We start from the raw sequence: 19751 nt of genomic DNA on the forward strand, positions 1-19751 counted from the left end.
TAGTATATTTAACGAAAGAGTTCATTTCTCTGAGGAACTAACAAGCTGTGGACTCGCCTGAGGTAAATGCTACATGACACAGGGTTTACACTGTTTTATCAACGTCTTTTCGTCATTGAAACACTGATTGAGCGATTACACGAGATATTATACGTTTCAGTAAGTTGTACTGTATCTTTCAACATACCTTCAGATGTTTATTCATGTTTAGTCTGTAATTAGTATTAATGAGGAACAGATGATCGCGTTCACTCACGCTCCGCGCTGCCGTTTGAAATGAGGCGCCTTTGTACAGTGATATGTCACGTCACTTTAAAGAGCATCCAAACGGCACTTTTTTTGTTTGAATTTCGTGATTAAATGGACAATTGTAAAGATGACACCATGTTTCTACAAAACGCGGAGCTTATTGCGATTAATGGTGGTTAGGCTACAACGCTGTATTCTTCTGCTGCATCCGAAAACCTAGGCAGCTGATTTGCTGCCTTTTCAGGCAGCAAATGACTTGTAAGGCAGCGTCTGTGCATGAAGGCACCTCATGAAAATGATTTAGCGTAACAGTTCAATGATCTACCGCAAAACAGCGCGAGCTATGGTGAAAACTTAATATTTAGTTACTACAGTAGTAATTTCTCGCTAGAAATGATATCAAAAGTGGAAAATGTTGGTCAAAAACGTACATTTACACAAACTGAACAGCAAACGCAACTTTCGTAACGTTACGCATCTTTATTTTATTTTAGCTCAGCTGTCACAGAATGAAAAGCACAGGATTATGGGATATCAAAGGCAGCGAAGGATACATCTATGCTGCCTTCAAAAATAGATCAGATGAAGCTATCTCAGGAAACAGGAAGTGAAGCTAACACTGGAATCGGAGGAGCCTTGATGCCTTCCTACCTTGAAATGTGTCCTCCGAAGGCAGCATTTTCCGGTTTTCGGACGCAGCCTTCGTGTAGATGCAATGGGCCAGGACTGGGCGGGGCGCGTTCAGTACGCCATGAGCGTATCACGGTTCGTACCGTGGGTGGTGTATCGCGGTTTTTCGGTTAGTTTTGAATATCGTTACACCCCTACTAGTTGACATACTGGTAAATAGCTTACATTTTTAAATGAACTGAAAACAAATGACTTTATTTCCTCCAAAAAATAATTTTCTTCTGCTGTATTTTCTTTCAGCTGCTTGTCATATTTTTAACAATAGTGTAGATTGACCATTTTACTGGTACCAGTCAAATCATAATTTAAATGCAAATGCAAGATTCCTTATCGTAACCATGTAACTAGGCACAGAATTAAACCATGCAGCTGTTAAGAACAAAACAAAAGGTGGCAAAAAAGACAAACACTGAATTAGGACAATATTCTTTTATTAGCTGTACAGCAATACATTCTCCACACCATCTTACCTTATAGGCCCTCTATACTCCACCCAGCCATAATAAATGTCTTTATAAGGTTGTTTTTTTCTGACCATTGTAAAATTCAAACAGTACAGCTAGGTTAAAAAACAAAACAAAACAAACAAAAAAAAAAAACCAAGAAGCATTAACCTAGAATTTTAAGAGCTTAAAAAAGAAAGCAATTTAAATGCAATTACATGTTGGAGGAAAACTTCATTCTGAATCAGAAAAACAAATAATCAGAAATAAGGACATTGCTCTTTTGAACAAGTGACAACTTTTTACAAATATCCTATCCAAGCTTCCTCTTCTAGAAACAGTTCGTATCAAAATAGCTTCCTCGAACACTCGTATTAAACTTCTTAAATTAAATGTGGTCTGAAAAACCTATTGTAAACTTTAAGTCTCCTTCCAGAATCCCATGAAACTAACAACTCGGGTCACATAGTTTTTATTTAATATTAGGGGTGGTTGTTGGGAACACGACCACATCAAAACAGATCAAAAAGATTGGAGACATGCATGTTGCTGTACCTGCCCAGATCTGTCCCTTTTCCTCCTTTTACAAAAGCTAGAACAAAATCCAACAAGGAAGCCTATTTGTCAGGTGGAACAATATTAAAGCCACTCTCTCGGAAAAAGACTAAGCAACCCCTCCCCATCAAGCGAGTTGAGCAGACTCAAATGCAACGATTCAAGCGACAGAGGGACAGAAAGAAAAGGGGTTATGCAGCCTACATGATTGTTCAGGCTTTTATTTTGCCCCACAAGTAATTTGAAAGCTTTCAATGGCATGTTTCCAAACAACTACTGTTAAAAGCCATTGCCCTAGCATTCAAGGTCATCAATTCACTAGAAAAAGATTAAAATGTTCATAATAAAACAGAAAATAAAAATTATTTACAAGCAAGACTAGCCAAGATGACCTTTTTTGTACAAATTTATCAACCGCAGGTTTTTTTTTTAACATATGGATGGATGTCATCGTCCCTGGCTTGATAATTAGGCGGCTACATTTCTACGCTCTCTAACATTATCATCTGTGACCAGTGAAAGAGCACATGAGGAACAAACAGCGAATAAAAGTCATCATTAATGTCAAACATTGAGAGGATTTTCTACAGCAGTGACAGCGATTCTAGATATCAAGGCTTGACCAGGCACAAAATGATATTGTTTCTCAATATTGCCATGGTAATGTCAGATTTAAAATGACAAATGAAGACAGAAGGTTAGATGGGTAAAGAAAAGTCTAGATGCATGTATTATACCATGTAATGTCAGAGACATTCCTGCTCTCAAAAAAAAAAAAAAAAAAAAAAAAAAAAAAAAATCATCTGGCCTCTCCACGTACAAAGTACACAGCAAAAAAAAAAAAAAAAAAAACTCAGCAGTTGAACTACTGGTGTGATAGAAACAGTAGAAAAGCGCAGCTTTGTGATCCGTCATGAGAAGACAAAATTTAAGTAGGGTTTTATAGGAAAAGGTAGCGGAACAATGGAGTCCTTAAGAGATTTGATGCAGGACATGAGGACTTGGCGTGGAATTAAAGGAGGTGAGGGGAAGAAAAAAAAAAAAAAAAGGATGTGAGCATGTGTGTATATGTATATATATATATATTCAGGGGACACATATGGGGATGTGCATTTATGCAAGCATGTGTGATCAGCCTGTGTGCGCACACATATCCCCAGATCACCGGTCCATCATGCTAAGGATCATTTCAGGAGTAAGATCACCATTAGGTGCAGCTTCAGGGACAGCTAGCTGCACTGTTTCTACACCAGCCTCGACTGCCTCCACTTCCTCTACCACTGGCTGGGCAGCTACAACTGCATCAGAGCCCTCAGGCTCCTTCTTCACAATGATGTTCTCAATGGCCCCTGTGCTTTCATCCTCCACCTGGATAATGGCAGCAGCTGCTAGGAGAAGCAGAGAGGGTCATTTAGTTTAACCCTGTTAAAAGATTTTGAATGGTTTATCTTCATATGCAGAAGAGCATACATTACCTGTGGTGGTTTTGGCGATAGACTTTGTAGGAGATGCCTTGGGTGCGTTCTTGGGGGGTCTGCCCCGTTTCCTCTTGACAGGAGGTTCAGCTGGTGCGGGGATGGGAACGCTGGGTGGAGCCTGTTCCACATCCATCTGCTCATCATCAAGAGGCTCATCCTCTTCCTCTTCATCAATGTCATCAAGGTCAGGATCTCCATGCTCATCTGAGATTTTCAGGCGACAGTTAAAGTTTTCATAAAACAATAAATCATATGCATTCCATTCTGATAATCTAATAATCATATGCATTCTAAGTTCAGAATCAAGTATTTGTTCAACTACTAAAGTAACCCCTGTATAGCAGCAGAACTAGAGCCAAGCTTCTCACCGCTATCATCGTCATCATCATCCTTTCTAGAGCGCATCTTCCTCTTTCTGCCACCACGAGCCCTTTTAGGTGGAGCTCCATTCTCTCCATCAGTAGAATCCATACCAGTGCAGTTCTCTGCATGTCTGGCCATAGTATTCTGTTAAAAGACATTCAATTTGTTAAACACCGTTTACTGTATCCAGTGGCGCCATGAAATTCACCTGACCTCTTTCAAAAGTACCATACCCTGCGAGTGAAGGTCTTTCCGCACTTGGTGCAAACAAAGGATGTGGGTACAAAGTTGGGGTCATGGTAGCGCCGAAAGTGCATATCCAGGAGCTGTTTCTGCCTGAAAGTCTTCTCACATTGGTTGCAGGCGTATGGCTTCTCCCCAGTATGGGTGCGCTTGTGCATGACCATGTGACGCTCCTGTTAGCAAGGAGAACACAGAGTAAATTAAATAGAGTTTCAAACACTGTAATTAACAAATGCTTATATGCTGAACTATTAAACCCATTTCATTTATTGGAGTGAAGTTTGCATGAGCTGTCTGACCTGACGGCACGCATAGTCACACTGGTCACACTTGAAGCGTTTCTCATTTTTGTGGGACTTCTGATGCTGGATGAGAGCATAGCGCTCATGGAACACAGCATCACAGTAACGACACTTCCTGCCCTGCTCAATGTAGGAATGCTGCTTACGGAGGTGCACACCTGCAATGGGCACAAATTAAAACATGTGAACCTCAATACACCACAAGTATGTTCCAAGCTGTCATTGCTTTAAAAAAAAAAAAAAAAAAAAAAAAAAAACCTATAATCAGCCATCACAAATTACAAAATGGTAAATGCTGAACAAAACAATCTTACCGAGATCGCTCTTGCGAGCAATAACTGTGTCGCAGTGGGGGCAGTGAAATTTTGCCACATTTTCTGTGTGCTTCTGCAGAATGTGCATCTTCATGGTACCACTCTGGGTAAAACGAGCATGACAGATATAGCACTCATAGGGCTTCTCTCCTGTAGGACAGACAAAAAAAAAAAAAAAAAACCATTGTCCCAAAATTCAAGTCAATTTTATCAAGCCAATTCTATTTAATAAACAGAATAAAAAATAAATAAATAAATAAATAAAATAAAAATTTTTTAATTATCTGAGAGATGGTAAGGGCTGCTGACCTGAGTGGGTCCTCATATGTCTCTTCAGCTTATAGGTATCTCTGCTGGCATAGCTGCACAGACTGCACTGGAACGGACGTTCTCCAGTGTGGGAGCGAATGTGCCGCTTCAGCTTGCTAACCTGAAACGTGTCAAGGTTCAGGTTAATTCAGGCACAGCATAGGGAATCAAAAAGTGCATGCATTTTTCCATAAAATCTAATTGTGATGCCATCAGACCAACCTCAACACTGGCATAGTCACACATGGAGCACTTGAATGGTTTCTCATGAGTGTGCTTGTAGCGTCTGTGTCGCACCAGCTCTCCACTGGTGACGAAGGCCATGTCACAGTCAGTGCACTTATGTGGTCTGGTGCCTGTCAGAAAGAATAAAAAGGTTGGCTCAATTTCAAATTCACATTTGAGAGCCTATATGGTCCTTTCCACTGATTGATTGACAGGAGACCACGTACCTGTGTGGGTGTTGAGATGGTTTCTCAGCAATGTCACAGTCCTGAAGGCTCGTCCACAAAGATGGCACTTGTGAGGCCTCTCATCCGTGTGGCTCTTCATGTGGCGATCCAGATTGGAACGGCGCGGGCAGGTGTAACTGCACAGCTCACACTGGAATGTCTTCTTAACACCTGTATGCAGCAGAGAAAATCAATTGATTTAGACCCAACACAGATCTGATATTGAGATTAAACTTTAATATAATGCAAGAGACTGTGCATTCTGTATGCATCACACATTCTCACCTTTCTTTTTGATTTTGGTTGGTTTGGGCGGTTTCATATTACCCACAACTTTCTCAGCATTGACTTCAGAGAGCAGTCCCTCCTGCTGCTCCTCCTCAAAGTCATACACAGACACATCCATGTCTTTATCGCCCTCCGTGTTGTAGCGCAGCTTGCTTTTCTTAGTCTTCTTAACCTTTTTAACAGGGGGTGTGTAATCTGGATCTTTAGACCACGTGGGGTCTTCATTTTGGGCTTCAGCCATCTCCTCCTCCTCCTGCTGTGGAGGCTGATCCTCTTGGGCCTGGAGCTCATCTTGCTCCACAGTTTCCACTTCTCCATTTGCACCCACCTTGACCACCTGTAAGAGAAGATGTAACATTTAGATTCACCAGATAGTCAGAGCACATATCATTTAAAACCATAGTCTGTTCAAAACGGAAATTATGGCCAACCTGGAAGCCCTCAGGCAATGGCAGGGTGTGACAGATGACAGGCTCCCCATCTTTAGGCATGGCAGTGGCATCAACCAGTGTCCCTTGCAGCTCTTCCACAGTGGCAGCAGTGACGGGCACAGCAGAAACAGGCACCTGCACTAGCTGCAACTCTCCCAAGCCCAACTGCTGCTCCTCCATGTTCACTACCTGCAGAGTGATGATCTGAGTGTCATCGACAGTTGTAACCGTGGCTTCATGGGCAGCACCAACAGGTGCTCCGACAGCAGCCTCCATGACTTCTGTCTTCATCTGGAGGAGGGCAGGGTCCAGGGAGTCCATCACCATCATCTCCACACTGCTGTTGACATTAACGACACTCTCGACCAACTGTTGCTGGGCCTCCACCACAGGCTCTCCTTCAACCTGGGCTTGCTCTAACCCAGCAGCCTGCAGCAATTCGGCTCCTACTTCCTCATCTTCTCGTCGCCTTTGGTATGTCTTACATTCCTTGGCCTTGAAAGCATCCCCTGCATCTTCCACCACTGCCTCAGTCGGTCCCCCTTCCATGGGTAATACCTATTGCAATTGAAAGTGAAAAGTTAGAACGCAACACTAAATGCAAGATGCTAAAGTTTTCCTACCTGACTGCAATCTGTAGTTTACTTACATACACACACTGAGACAGGCTGCTATCAACCTTGCAAATGGTGAACAAAAGAGTTGAGTTGGCACTTCCATAGGTATCCATGAGTTTGTTGTTTGTATAGAGTACTGTGAGTTTACCTGCATCAAAAAGGAATACTTCATCTCTCTACCACTGTCTGCCTCCGATGAACGTTCTAACTGTCTCAACTCTGCTTCTTACTACCTAGCTCAACCTGTTGGGATGCAAACAAATTAATCCATCAATGTGCAAAACAAAACTTAATTTCAGTTTACAGCGTTCTTTTCTTGATCACACCACTGTTTCTGGTTGGTTTATTTATACATTTATAAATAAATATAAATATATATATATAAAAATAATACACATACTTAGACATACACACACATATACATACACTATACATAACCTTGGAAAACTTACAACTTAAACATGAGTTTTATTAAACCAAAACCACGTTTTGAACTCTTGATTCGGAGCCAGAAAGCATCATCTGATTCTGAACCGATTCGCTTCTACTTCCTCATGATCGCGCGCATTTGGCCACCAACCCACTAAACCGACAAAAAGGTGTAAATGTGTGCCACTATCCTTACCTTCACACGTTTTAAAACACCCTTATGATTTTCCACAGCAAGAGGGCATTCTGCGATGGTTAATCGTGTTTTTGTACCACTACCAGTCGGGTTGTAGAGGGAGCTCTCTACAGTTTTTATCCCTTCAGTCGTTTGTTGCTTGAGGTTAGTCTTTTCAATAAGAGTGAGCGGTCGCACTGAGACCGACGACTGCGGCGATTCGGCTGTTTTCAGGCGATAAACTCTGGGATTCGGGGAGTGTACGGCGAGGCTCGGTCCTACTTATCGAAAATGGCTATCGGTATAGTTTAGCAACGGCATCTTCCTCGTTTGATTTTAATCTGCGCAATACGCTAGCATCGGCGGCAGAACGGATGCTAAATCACCAAAGATGCATTTATTTGTTATTTAATTTAGGCTTAAACCCGTTATTTCGGCTTCCAGGAGTGATAAGGACCGAAGAGCGAACTGAGGCCGTCGTAATGGGACTTTATTATCGCCAAACCGGGTCAATGTTTCTTCGTCTCGGGTTTGAATTTAACTGCTCGAGGAGGGGCGCGAACAGAGCGATAGGCGCTAGCTAAAATATGTTTTGTTGCTTAAAATAGCACACATTAAGAGTAAAACCTCGCGAATTTGACGTTTGTGAATTTAGGTGCTTGTTCTAAACTATTTGGTCGTTGTATGGTTGGAAACTAGTCAACTTTAAGAGGTATATTAGCTGGTTGGCTAAGTGCGCGTGCAGAAACGGCGGGTTTCTAAAGACAGGAAACAAAGAGAAGAAACAGAAAATGGACGCCTGGCCTAAAGATTGAAGCAAACATCCTGGCGTTAAATAATGGCATCTTGGTAAAATGCAGTCTGATATAGTTTCAATAGTGCTTAATAATCGGGCTGAAGCCCGAACTTCTGGGTTATAAATGTTTTTTGCTAAATTTTCGATAACGATAGAGGGAGACAAACACCCCCCGCCAGCCGCCTGGACTGGGAGCCCCATCGTGACACCTAGAGGCCGATTAAAGCTCCTGCAAAACTCCCCCCTTTCGGAAAAGTAGCGCTGTTTTACCTGCTTTTGGTGATTTACTCTCGCGTTGAATTCGACAGAAAGCCCAGGGTTTGTTCTTCCTTTAGTACGAGACGGAGTAAAATTGCGTCCTTCACCTCCGGCGGTTTTAATCCTCTCCCGCTTTTGCAGAGTAGGCTCCGCACAAAATGGCGGCCCTTAGCGGCTGTTGCGCATGCGCTTCACGCAGGGGGGCGGTGGCGAGGGGGAGGGCTGTAAACAAAAGCAGTGTGCGGATTGGCCGTGTGGGGCGCTACTTTTGAATTACGGGATGTGGGCTTTTTTTAGACGTTAAGTCAAATTTGTATCAAAGTATGTTTAACATTGCAGTATTTGATCCTCTTATTATAATATAAGAAGGTATTAGAAGAGAATAGAATAGCTTAACTGTGTTCCCACAGTCCCAAATTGGAATTATCAGTGTGAAAGACTAAAATTTTAATAAAATCTGTATATTAATAACATCTTAAAATGTCGTGTTTTTTATAGTATACATATAAAACACATACATGTGTGTGTGATCTCTTAAAACTCTGATTTCTGATTTTTTTTTTTTTTTTTTTTAAATCTTTAATATGTATTCACAAACAACTAGAAAAATCATAAAATAATTGAGTTGTCAGCAAGTGTGGGAACCCTAGTATAATCAATACACTATTGTATAATGGACTCCTGTTATGTAAAACTTAAATGTTTTCATTGATGTTGATTTCTTTATTATTGAATTTGTCCATTTGAGCATGTGGAAACGTATGTAATCCCTTTATTTTCAAATTTTCTTTGACATATAACATATCAAATTTGTTAATAAATAAGTCAGACAAGTTTTAGTGTTCATAATTTTAATAATTTCCTTTACAGTTGATGTCAACAATATCCTTGTCAGACAATATACATATTTAGAGTAAATAAAAACAAAAAAAACAATCAAAAGTAAATCAGTTCTTTAATGCTGCACAATCTGTAGATAATAATGAAAAATATATTTAAATCTGTTCTGCAGTTTGCAATCCTAAACCGCAGTCTTGAGTTTTAAATAAAGTCTATCTATCTCATTCTCTTGCTCCCCATACTAATTTGAGGCACTTATACACTGAAGAGGCGTTCTTTGTCATATTGAAGTCTGGAACAGATTGAACTAGAAAATAATGTTATGTAAAAATGAATGAACCTTCCCTGGTTCCAACTCAGAACCTTTCAGTCTAGCAGCACTGGAGAAATGCTCTGAGTCAAACATGATCTATGGCCATTCTTAAGATCACAAGCATGGAGAGGTTGTCGGAACCTATCGCAAAAGGCAATATTCACCACTGTTTACAGCTTTCACTCATAATAATGATGACATCTTCAAAAATTAATAAAAAATGGACAGCTTCACCACTTTTACAGCAGATATTACATTGCCAGTGGCTTAAATGCGAAGTGCATGGTGAATCAAATCAGATCTGCATTTGCTATTGAGCATTTAAACATTTAAACTAAATTACAACACAAAACATTTACACTTCCAATGGGATATAGATATATATTCTGTATCAGTAAAGAATATGACAGTATGGAATGGCACTGTTACACTTTTATGGCAACAAGGTCCCTATGAAAGTTTGGGATTAATAAGGAAATGCTTCCCAAGATCCCCATCCTACTTTCTGAGGTGTGAACCCCCCCCCCTCAGCTATCAACATACATTCTCCAATCAATATGTACACACACATAAGCACTCTTCACAAAGTGGACAATCAGATTATCTATGTACTCTGCAGGTAGTCACTGGCTACTTGCATTGATAAAGTGAAAATAACACTTTATCTCCCATCACTATCAGTTATCACTTGTACTGCTGACTAGGGTCCAGCTTCATTCTATGAATCATGAAGGCAACACCATTGGGCCGAAACTTAAGGCAGCAAAACATTGTTTATAAACCCAAATCCACCTATGTATCTTACCTCATCACTTTACAGTAGTTCATCTTAGGCCATGTCCAAAATATTAATAACATACAGACTGACATACAAGTCCTCTTTGTCTAATGATTGTATAGCATCCGTCCATGTCTTTGAGGACAATGCAGACACTCTTATCTATAAGAGTGTGATCACGCTGATTTGTGTCATTTTAAACTGTTTGATACGTTTTTAATAGTGTGCATTTAATAGTTTGCAATTGGCATGATCAGGACGGTGAGGATACTGAAACACAAGTACATTGTTTTTGACAAGTATCGGCCAGTTGATTGTGTTAGAAAGCCGTACTGGCCATACTGCCGGGTGCAAAAAGGCGGGACATTCCATCTTGTGAGGACTCAAGGTGTCGATGGGCCATCTTCCCCTCCTCACCTGCAATTAAAACAAATGAAATGGAAATAAGAGACATTGTCCTCCTCTCTAAAATGTCAACAACTTTGACTACACTTTTTTTAGCATTTAATCGCAAAATGATGATCACAAATTGATTATGAATAACTATTTTATGATTATATTTTTTTTAAATCAATTTATGTTTTTGAAATATACTTTATGCAGACTGCAAAACTATAATAATATATTTTTCTGGACCTGGAATGATATTCTGATCTTTTCCATGACTCACCGTGGGACCACATTTAGAACACATTAGTTCACATTTGCAGCAGATCCATGCTTTCACTTTCATTACTGATCTTTCCTCTACCAGTCCATTTCCTGTTGTTTAGTTCATTCACTGCTTACCTAGCACAAGCAGAGCTTGTTTGGCAGCATCCCTCACATCCTCCTTATCTGTCCGGCACAGATACACCAACTGCTCAATGCTCTCTTTGGCCTGTGATGCACAAACACGGACAGACACTTTACTTAAAGTCCTCCACCAACACTGAGGTGTGATGCTGCATATAATCTGATTCCCACTCAAATCACTACAGCACATCTAACCAGCAGGTTCTTAAAGTTATGTAAGCATATATATAAACAGTGTGGGGGAAAAATAAACGTTGATTTAGTGGCGCTGGGTTATTGAGGAGAGATGTTTAGCCATGCATGAACTGACCTTCAGACATGCGAGTGCTTTACATCCACACACTCGCGTCTCAACGCCTTCATCCTCCAGCAACTCTAGACAGCTCACCAGTGCCTGAGATAGAACAATAATGAGAGACACTGAGTGGATTCAATCAAAATCCTTTCTGAATGACAAAGCATTACAACTTTTACTCTTACTGCATTTATTTGTGATGATTGGGGATGCACCAATATTAACATTCTGGCCAATACCAGTGTTAAAATTATACATTTGATGTACTGTTTTGACTAAAACATTAAATAATATAATAAAATACATTAAAAATATAACACTAAAAGCTAAAATCTATCACTTTAAATGCTGCTAATCACAACATTATGTACAGTATGAAAAATGTATATTCTTTCTGAGATTTGTTAAAGTATTACATTTTTTTTTGATGAACTTTGAGTGTTACACAATGTTATTTTAGTATCATTGATATACTACTATAGTGTTTGTTCATATTTTAAATAAAATTTTACTTTTATATTTTTATATAGTACAAGTTTTCATTTTCATTTTAGTTAGTTTTATTAATTTTGTTGTGTTTGTTTATATAGTTTTTATAAGTTTTACTTTTAGTTTATTTAATTTGTTATTTTAGTACTTCAACTTTAAACAAAAATGAGAAAAGTTGCTTTTGCAACTAGCTGAATTAGCTAAAATTATTTTATTTATTATTATTATTATTATTATTATTATTGTTATTTAACTATTATTATAATAGTTTTATTATGTTTCAAGACAAGACATTTCAAGACAAGTAATGAAATTGTTTTTATGGTTTTAGTTTTAGTTAATTATAACCATGGAGTTAGATGACAGAAAAGGTTTAAATGTAGAAATGGGGGGAATTTAGCATGTAGCGTGGGAAAGTTTGGACACATTTTGTAGAATGAGGGTATGTTTGCAAGACAACGATGTACTAAAAACTGAAACATTTTTCCTTTGCATTTTTTTGCGTACAGATGGCAACATTGTGGACGCTGTATTATGCATGCCAGGCCAGTAGTTGGCGATGTCACTTTGTAAAGATAATACACATGTGCATGACGTCATCGTTTTCACAAATTCCTGTTTTTGTAGTTTACACAGAGAGGATAACGGTATCGTTTTCAAAAACTTGCACTTTCAAAACCGTTTTCAAAACGCCGTTGTCATGTAAATGAATGTCCAAAACGCATAAAAAGTTTTCATGTAAACGTGTCGTGTAAATGGCCCCTTAATGTTTCTCATGATCTTAAAAACCCTGTGATCTCACAGCTTATACTTAAACTTGTGATATTGCTTTTGTGGAAAAGTATTATGCTTATATTTGAGCCTATACTTTATTATTATACTTTAAAATGTGGAAAATAGTAATTATAAGTAAGCAGGCATGCAACTTTTGACTAGCGGTGGACAAATAACCATGGATGTATAAGTTCCTGAAGTTCATTTGTCCTGCAAATCTGTTGAAATATTCATCTAAAGTACAAGCAGAGAGTTTGCAGGAGGATGGTTAAGAGCACTTCTTACCCTCTCCCTGTGGCGGGTTTGGTCAGCTAGACTTCGCAGCAGGGAGCTGGCTGCACTGCACACTTTCCCCCTCGGATCCCTCAGCAGCAGACTGACTGCCCGCAAGCCCTCCCTCTTCAGACTACACTCTGGAGGCTTCTTCAAAGATTTTACCAGAACATCCTGATCTCCAGACTGCAGGCATTGAACTAGCCACACTGCAGGAGAAGGAGAACGAAAGAGAGACATGGATGAAACAGATACACTGCAGAGAAAACATGAGGCGGGGGAGGAGTGGAAAGATGCACCAAGAAACCACAACGACTGAGAGGTTGAATGGGGGCGTTGGGAGGGGTTGATACTACTCCAGATGCATTGCACAATCACTCTTGCTAATGTTTAAGAATAGACGGGTAGTCCATTAACACTTAAGGGCGTTCACACTTCACAACAATCTGCAGCAACAAACAGCAGTGACCAGAGATTGTTCATTTTCAAAGCTCTCAATTTCTGGTGATGTAATAAACTTTGTGTAAATTGGATTTTGCATTCAATAACATCTCTGATCACTTTTTCTCTCTCAAGCATTAAGCATTCACTCATGTCTTGTTACACTGACAGTTATTTTTATGCTGGAGGTCTCAAATGGCTGTACTGCTGGTCAAAATAGGTGCTGAATGCAGTAACATTAATGGTGAGCTAAAAACTAGTTTTAAAAAAACTACGTAAAATAAGATGTAATTCTATTTTGAAAACAAATCAGTTTTGCCACTTAAAATGTACAACCTGGAAGGGAAATAGTTTTCTTTTGTGATCTTTTTATTACCCATTTGGCAAATAGTATTTTGTTTTTAAAGGACCATATATATATATATATATTAGATTTATGCTTAATAATAAAACAGTCCATGCCATAAAAAATAAATCTTGAATTACTCTGTTTAAAAAAAAAATGGGGTTGGTAAGATTTTTTTTTTATGTTTTTGAAAGTGTCTATGATCACCAAGGCTGCATTTATTTGATCAACAATACAGTAAAATCAGTAATACTGTGAAATACTATTACTATTTAAAATCGCTGTTTTCTATTTTAAAGTGCCCCTATTATGCTTTTTCTAATACTACCTTTGATGCTGTGTGTAATATAGCTGTTTGTGAATGTAAAAGGTCTGCAAAGATCAAAGTGTATGACAAATAAAGTTACTGTCTCCTAAAAGAAAGAAATGATTCTGCACTGCTGAAACGAGTTATCAGCAATTTCATTCTCACTTCCTGTTATATACCACCTGTGTAACAATGTAACAAACAGGGCTGGGTAGGTTACTTTTAAAATGTATTTCGCTACAGATTACAAAATACATGCTTTAAAAAGTATTTTGTGACGTGTTTCGTTAGATTACCCAATTTTGTAACTCTAAATACTTTAAAATACTTTGGAATACTAATTAGTATGTAACACAAAAAGGTAATTTAGACTTTTTATCTCACAATTCTGACATTTTTCTCAGAACCGCATGATATAAAGTTGCAATTTTGAGTTATGAAGTCAGAACTATGAGATATAAACAAGCAAAACTGAGAAAAGTCAGAATTCTGAGATATAAACTCTCAATTTTGAGAAAAAAAGTCAGAATTGCAAAAAAAGAAGTCAGAATTGTGAGATGCAAACTCGCAATTGCGAGGAAAAAAGTGGTGAGGTAAGTCGCAATTACCTTTTTTACAATTACAAGGGACTCACAAACAACTATCGCAAAACATGAAAACAGTCGTTGATCATCCAGGTAATGATAGGACAGTTAAGATTCAATGGTAGGCCTATGTAATTTTTTTAGTGGGGCAATTTTTATAAATGAGCAGAAATGAAGCTTAGGATGCTTTTGCAGACTGTCAGAGGCCTTCATTTGGCCCCTCAAATATACCTTCTTCAGCCAACTCAGGAATGTGTGTGTCCAAGTCATTCACCCCCTCTGCTTCCAGGTAGCTCCAAAACTGGAAGAGGGTGAGAGTCTCTTTGGACGCACCTCCTGCACGCCTGGGCAGCTTCCTCTCCAGGATCCGCTCCAGCAGACGCAGAAACACTAACATACACACACACACACACAAGTTCAGTGTAACAGAGCTTCAAAAGACAATCTGATAAAGTCTACTGAAATTTAGACACTTCAGAATTACATCAGAAACAATGATTAGCAGCAGATGAAATGCTTCCAGGAGATGAAATACAGGATGTTATAGTTAAGGTTGTAATTTATGTTGATTAATGGATTGTACAGCGATTTCAATTTAGTAATCAATAATGATAATCAATAAATCTGCCAATAACTAATTTCCAGTGCTAGTTAATGCATTAATACACTACACACACACACATACATACCTGTATCTGTGAAGCCGACTCCTCTTTCTGGGAGTCTACTGGCATAAGCGTCGCTGAGCGCCTGTAAGAAGGCCTCTGTGGAGCTGCTGTACACACTGCAGCCATCCGTGCACTGCCGCCATAGCAACACAGCCCCTTGGCACTGATCTAACTGAGGAACAACTGCTCCGACATACAAAGAGAATGTCAGAAATTACGGTGGTTGTAAGGAAAATTAGTGACAAATATGTGAAATAACATTCTGTTGTATAATGTAAGATCTGTGATGCATGAAAAATAATGTATGAACATTTGCACAGAAATAAGAGTACGCAGTTGAGATACAAAGGAAGAACCACAGAGAGAAAACTAAGTTATATAACAGTTTGATATAAAAACCTGCGAAACTCACTCTCCTCTGGTTGGATGACTCCGCCCCTTGAGTCCTTCACAACCCATCGTATGAGCTCGAGGACTCTCGCCTCCCTGAGAAGTCGGTCCAGGGCGTACATCTCCCCACAGCGCAGAGGCCCGAATGTGCCTAACCTCTGTTTACAAAAACAAAACAGAGTATGAATACAGTTGCTCAGACAGTGAAAACACTTCAAACATAAAAATCCCCAGTAGTATATATATATATATATATATATATATATATATATATACACACACATACACACACACTACTGGGGATTTTTATGTTTGAAGTATATATAAACTGTCTTCTATTTAATATACAGTCAAACCAAAATTTATTCAGACACCTTGAACATTTCATTCATTAATACAGTTTATTCACTATAGTTTAAAAATGGTAATAAAATATGACAAGATCTCAGAGTTAAACTGTGTCAGAAAAAAATAAATGTTAATTATGTCAAATAACACTTAAGCAAAACATGGTCAGGTCAAAGTGTCTGAATAATTTTTGGTTCCAAATTTTTATCAATTTTACTGGTAGTCCACTGTATGAAGAATTTTTGGGTATAATATGTCACAGTTTACTTTATTTTGCTATCCTCACTTACATAAATGAACTATAGTGTCCTGCACCCACTAGTAAAAATATATAAAAAAATATCTGAATAATTTTTGGTTTGACTATGTGCTAATAATCAAATTAATCCTAATTAATCACACACATATGCATGTAGACAAACACTCAAAATGAAGATAATTTAAGACTTTTTTTTTTTTTTTACTTTAGACATACTTTATCATTTTAGACCATTTTTTTTATTATTATTATTGAAGATTATTTAATCAAGAAGTGAATTCAAGAACATATGTTTGTATAATACTTCTGTCGGTTATAATATATTTACATGAATGCTCAACACAATAGAAAAAAAGAACAGAATTTTGCACACATTCAGATTATTTCATGTTGTTCCCCATATATGGAAGCAAATGTCTATGAAGTACTATTAGACTGCAGTAACTGACCAGCAGCTGTGAGCTGCAGTTCTTCAGATGGACCAGCAGGGTGTGATCTAGAGCCGGGCAGCCTGTGCTGAGAGGTCCGGAGGGAGTGTCCCAACATCGCGCCTCACAGCCCTCATCCTCTCCTGCGCTCTCCACAGCCGCTGGCCGCTCCTCTGCGCTGTATTAGTAAAAACACACACAAGAACAAACACACGTCAAGAGAAGAAAAATGTCAACACAACAACATTTTCAGAAAAAGTAAAGAGACTGCATTGAACAGAGATAAAGATGTGAAGTCATTCGCTCAAACTAACGGTTGTCCTTCAAGGCACTAGGTGGCAGTAGTGTTACATAACATTATAGAAGCAATGTGTTTTGATGAAAAACCTTAGTTGAACCAGATTTCTTTTTTCTTACTATAAAATACCCCTTGACAGCAGAAAGGTGAGACATTTCTCAAGTTCTGACCTGTCTGTCACATTCTGCCTCTCATCATCCTCCTCCTCCTCCTCTTCCTCCAAGTCTGATGTATTGAGGAAGTCAAAGCTTCCAAGAGCCGTCTCAACTGTCAAACTGACACTGGATGAGCGACTGCGACTTCGTACCTGCAGATACACACATATGCGCACACACACACACACACACACACACACACACACACACACACACACAAAATGTAAACTATAAATCATTTTAGTTTTATAAATAATTACAAATGAATAACTCTTTGTTTTAAAGTGTAAAATGTTTCAAATGGTCATTAAAAACTACAAACAAATTATTATTATTAGCTAAAGGAACCCCCAGAATTTAAGTTAATGTTAAATTTTTTATTATATAATATTATTTTCAACTACCAAAGTGAATATTTTTGACTTGTAAAACTTGTAAAGTTGTAAACTTGTAAATGTTAAATATACACTGTTTCTAAAATATAGCCAAAAATTGTGAACATGAGGCTTGTATGATAGAATCACTAACTTTGTCTGTGCAAGTTACACCCTATCTGCACATTTCTGATGTAAAACTCTCCGGAATACCTTGAGCAATATACTTCTATGGAAACCGCAATACTGTGTTTGTTTGTTTTTACATATCGAGGAGCAATCATATCTGTTAATCGACAACATGACACCATCAATACAGCTTAACTTGTAAAACCTGGAACATTCATAAGGCCAATTCTGGAAAGAGACACATTGTGTTTAGTCTATGACTAAGGTAAGTTGTGCCAGGAAAACCTCTGTAGACACAGGATGAAGCGGTTAATAGTGAAAGCAAGGGACACGTCTTTGATGAACTCTATTGTTCTACAGATGAAGACCAAAGCCTCTGAATCCAAACCCGGATCTGAGACTTTGATGGTTATCGTGGGTCATGGATACAAGGAACACCCAAAGGCTTCTGCACCAAAAGCATCAAGAATCTAACATCTCAGTCAGCCAGGAAGAGCTACACCCATTCACATTCAAGAGGCCATTCGCACAGAATGTGTTTTTCCATAACACTGTGCTACTTTGCCATTGTTTTTCAACGAAAACGCGCTGGACGGACGTGTTTGAAGGATTAGTTCACAGAATTAAAAATTCCCAATAATTTACTCATCTCTATGTCATCCTAGATGTCTGTCTTTCTTTCTTCAGTCAAAAAGAAACTATGATTTCTGAGGAAAACATTCCAGGATTTTTCTCCATATAATGAACTTGAACAGGGTTCAACGGGTTGCAGGTCCAAATTGCATTTTCAGTGCATTTTCAAAGGGCCCTACACGATCCCAGACGAGGAATAAGGGTCTTATCTAGTGAAATGATTAGTAATTTTCTAAAAAAGAAAGAAAAAAAAAGGTTCACTTTTTAACTAAAAATGCTCATCTTGCTCTGCTCTGCAATGCGGCACGCATTATCACGTTGGAAAGGTCACATGTGACGTAGACGGAAGTACCGTGGCAGGGCGAAAAACTCCATCTCATTTCTCCTCCAACTTCAAAATCATCCGACATCGTTGTTTTACCTTTTTTGGTAATGTCTGTTTGACTTAGTCTTTGCACGTTCGCTTTGTAAACACTTGCTCGGTACTTCTGTCTACGTCATGCGTGACCTTTCCAATGTGATTACGTAATGTGTGGCGAATCGCTCATGCAAGACAAGCATTTGTGGTTAAGAAATTTTTTTTTTTTTTTTTTTTTGTTTTTAGAAAATGAATGATCGTTTCGTAGATAAGACCTTTATTCCTCGGCTGGGATCGTGTAGAGCCCTTTGAAGCTGCACTGAAACTGCAATTTGGACCTTCAACCCGTTAGTAACTGGTGAAGTCCACTATATGGAGAAAAATCCTCAAAAACCTTCATTTCTTTTCAACTGAAGAAAGAAAGACAAACATCTTGGATGGGGGTGAGTAAATTATCAGGAAATTTTAATTCTGAAGTGAACTAATCTTTTAACCATTGCGCTTGCATATCTTGAAGCATCTCGTGCATGATGCAGTGCTCTAAAAATGTGGCGCTCAAGTTAAAATAAGTTCAACTTTTAAAAAACACGTCCCCAGACCTTACGTCTTTTCAGCTCCACTGACCTGCATCTTGCGTTTTTAACAGCAAAAATGTGTTCTGTGTCAATGGCCCCTAAATCTGTGAAGCTCCACTGCATAATGGAAAGGACAGAGGTTAATGCAAATTTATCCTTATTTTCAACCTTCTTTACCTTCTCCAACTCATAAAAGATTTGTAAAAATCAAAATGGCGATCTAGATATCTGAATTGTGAAGGCAATGGCGCATACTGATTCTCAGGGCTTGTTCACACACACTAACATGCGACCTGTATACGGATGATGTCCACACACACATTGAAAAGACAAGTGTAAATGTGTTTGTGATCAGAATGTTATTCAACCTGTGTGTCTTGGCACAGAGGTAGTCGAAGACGCATTGTGATCAGATCTCAGTGTAATGTAAACGCAATCTAGCCAAAATCAAAACAAAAATATATATTAAAAATATTTTTCTTCTGCATGTTGGTTGCATTGCATGACTT

At 38.6% G+C, this 19751-nt stretch overlaps 2 protein-coding genes across 6 annotated transcripts in view; both read right to left on the bottom strand.

The window, feature by feature from the left end:
* Positions 1 to 1353: 1353 nt before the first annotated feature.
* Positions 1354 to 8856, bottom strand: ctcf (CCCTC-binding factor (zinc finger protein)). Of its 5 annotated transcripts, XM_051869689.1 has the most exons (14): positions 8405 to 8856; positions 6883 to 6977; positions 6767 to 6796; positions 6118 to 6675; positions 5684 to 6023; positions 5399 to 5569; positions 5169 to 5302; positions 4947 to 5067; positions 4638 to 4787; positions 4321 to 4481; positions 4012 to 4194; positions 3784 to 3922; positions 3413 to 3619; positions 1354 to 3325 (listed from the first exon to the last, which is right to left on the bottom strand). In XM_051869689.1, the coding sequence occupies exons 2-14, from the start codon at positions 6904 to 6906 to the stop codon at positions 3099 to 3101; spliced, it is 2445 nt and encodes an 814-aa protein (XP_051725649.1). In that variant the 5' UTR covers positions 6907 to 6977; positions 8405 to 8856; the 3' UTR covers positions 1354 to 3098. The 5 variants fall into 5 exon arrangements, with proteins under 5 accessions (XP_051725649.1, XP_051725651.1, XP_051725650.1 ...); XM_051869691.1 differs by lacking the exons at positions 6767 to 6796; positions 6883 to 6977 and having other exon boundaries at positions 7360 to 8856; XM_051869690.1 differs by lacking the exons at positions 6767 to 6796; positions 6883 to 6977 and having other exon boundaries at positions 8405 to 8851.
* A 370-nt stretch (positions 8857 to 9226) lies between these two features.
* ripor1 (RHO family interacting cell polarization regulator 1) overlaps positions 9227 to 19751 on the bottom strand; it is a 39656-nt gene continuing 29131 nt past the window's right edge. Inside the window, 9 exon segments of the mRNA XM_051869685.1 lie at positions 9227 to 10740; positions 11113 to 11203; positions 11429 to 11512; positions 12962 to 13158; positions 14859 to 15017; positions 15317 to 15478; positions 15708 to 15843; positions 16742 to 16898; positions 17189 to 17325. Coding sequence (XP_051725645.1) covers positions 10643 to 10740; positions 11113 to 11203; positions 11429 to 11512; positions 12962 to 13158; positions 14859 to 15017; positions 15317 to 15478; positions 15708 to 15843; positions 16742 to 16898; positions 17189 to 17325 — 1221 coding nt within the window. The 3' untranslated portion in view covers positions 9227 to 10642.

Source organism: Ctenopharyngodon idella, chromosome 18 (genome assembly GCF_019924925.1).
Source record: "Ctenopharyngodon idella isolate HZGC_01 chromosome 18, HZGC01, whole genome shotgun sequence".
In the NCBI taxonomy this organism is placed as follows: domain Eukaryota; kingdom Metazoa; phylum Chordata; class Actinopteri; order Cypriniformes; family Xenocyprididae; genus Ctenopharyngodon; species Ctenopharyngodon idella.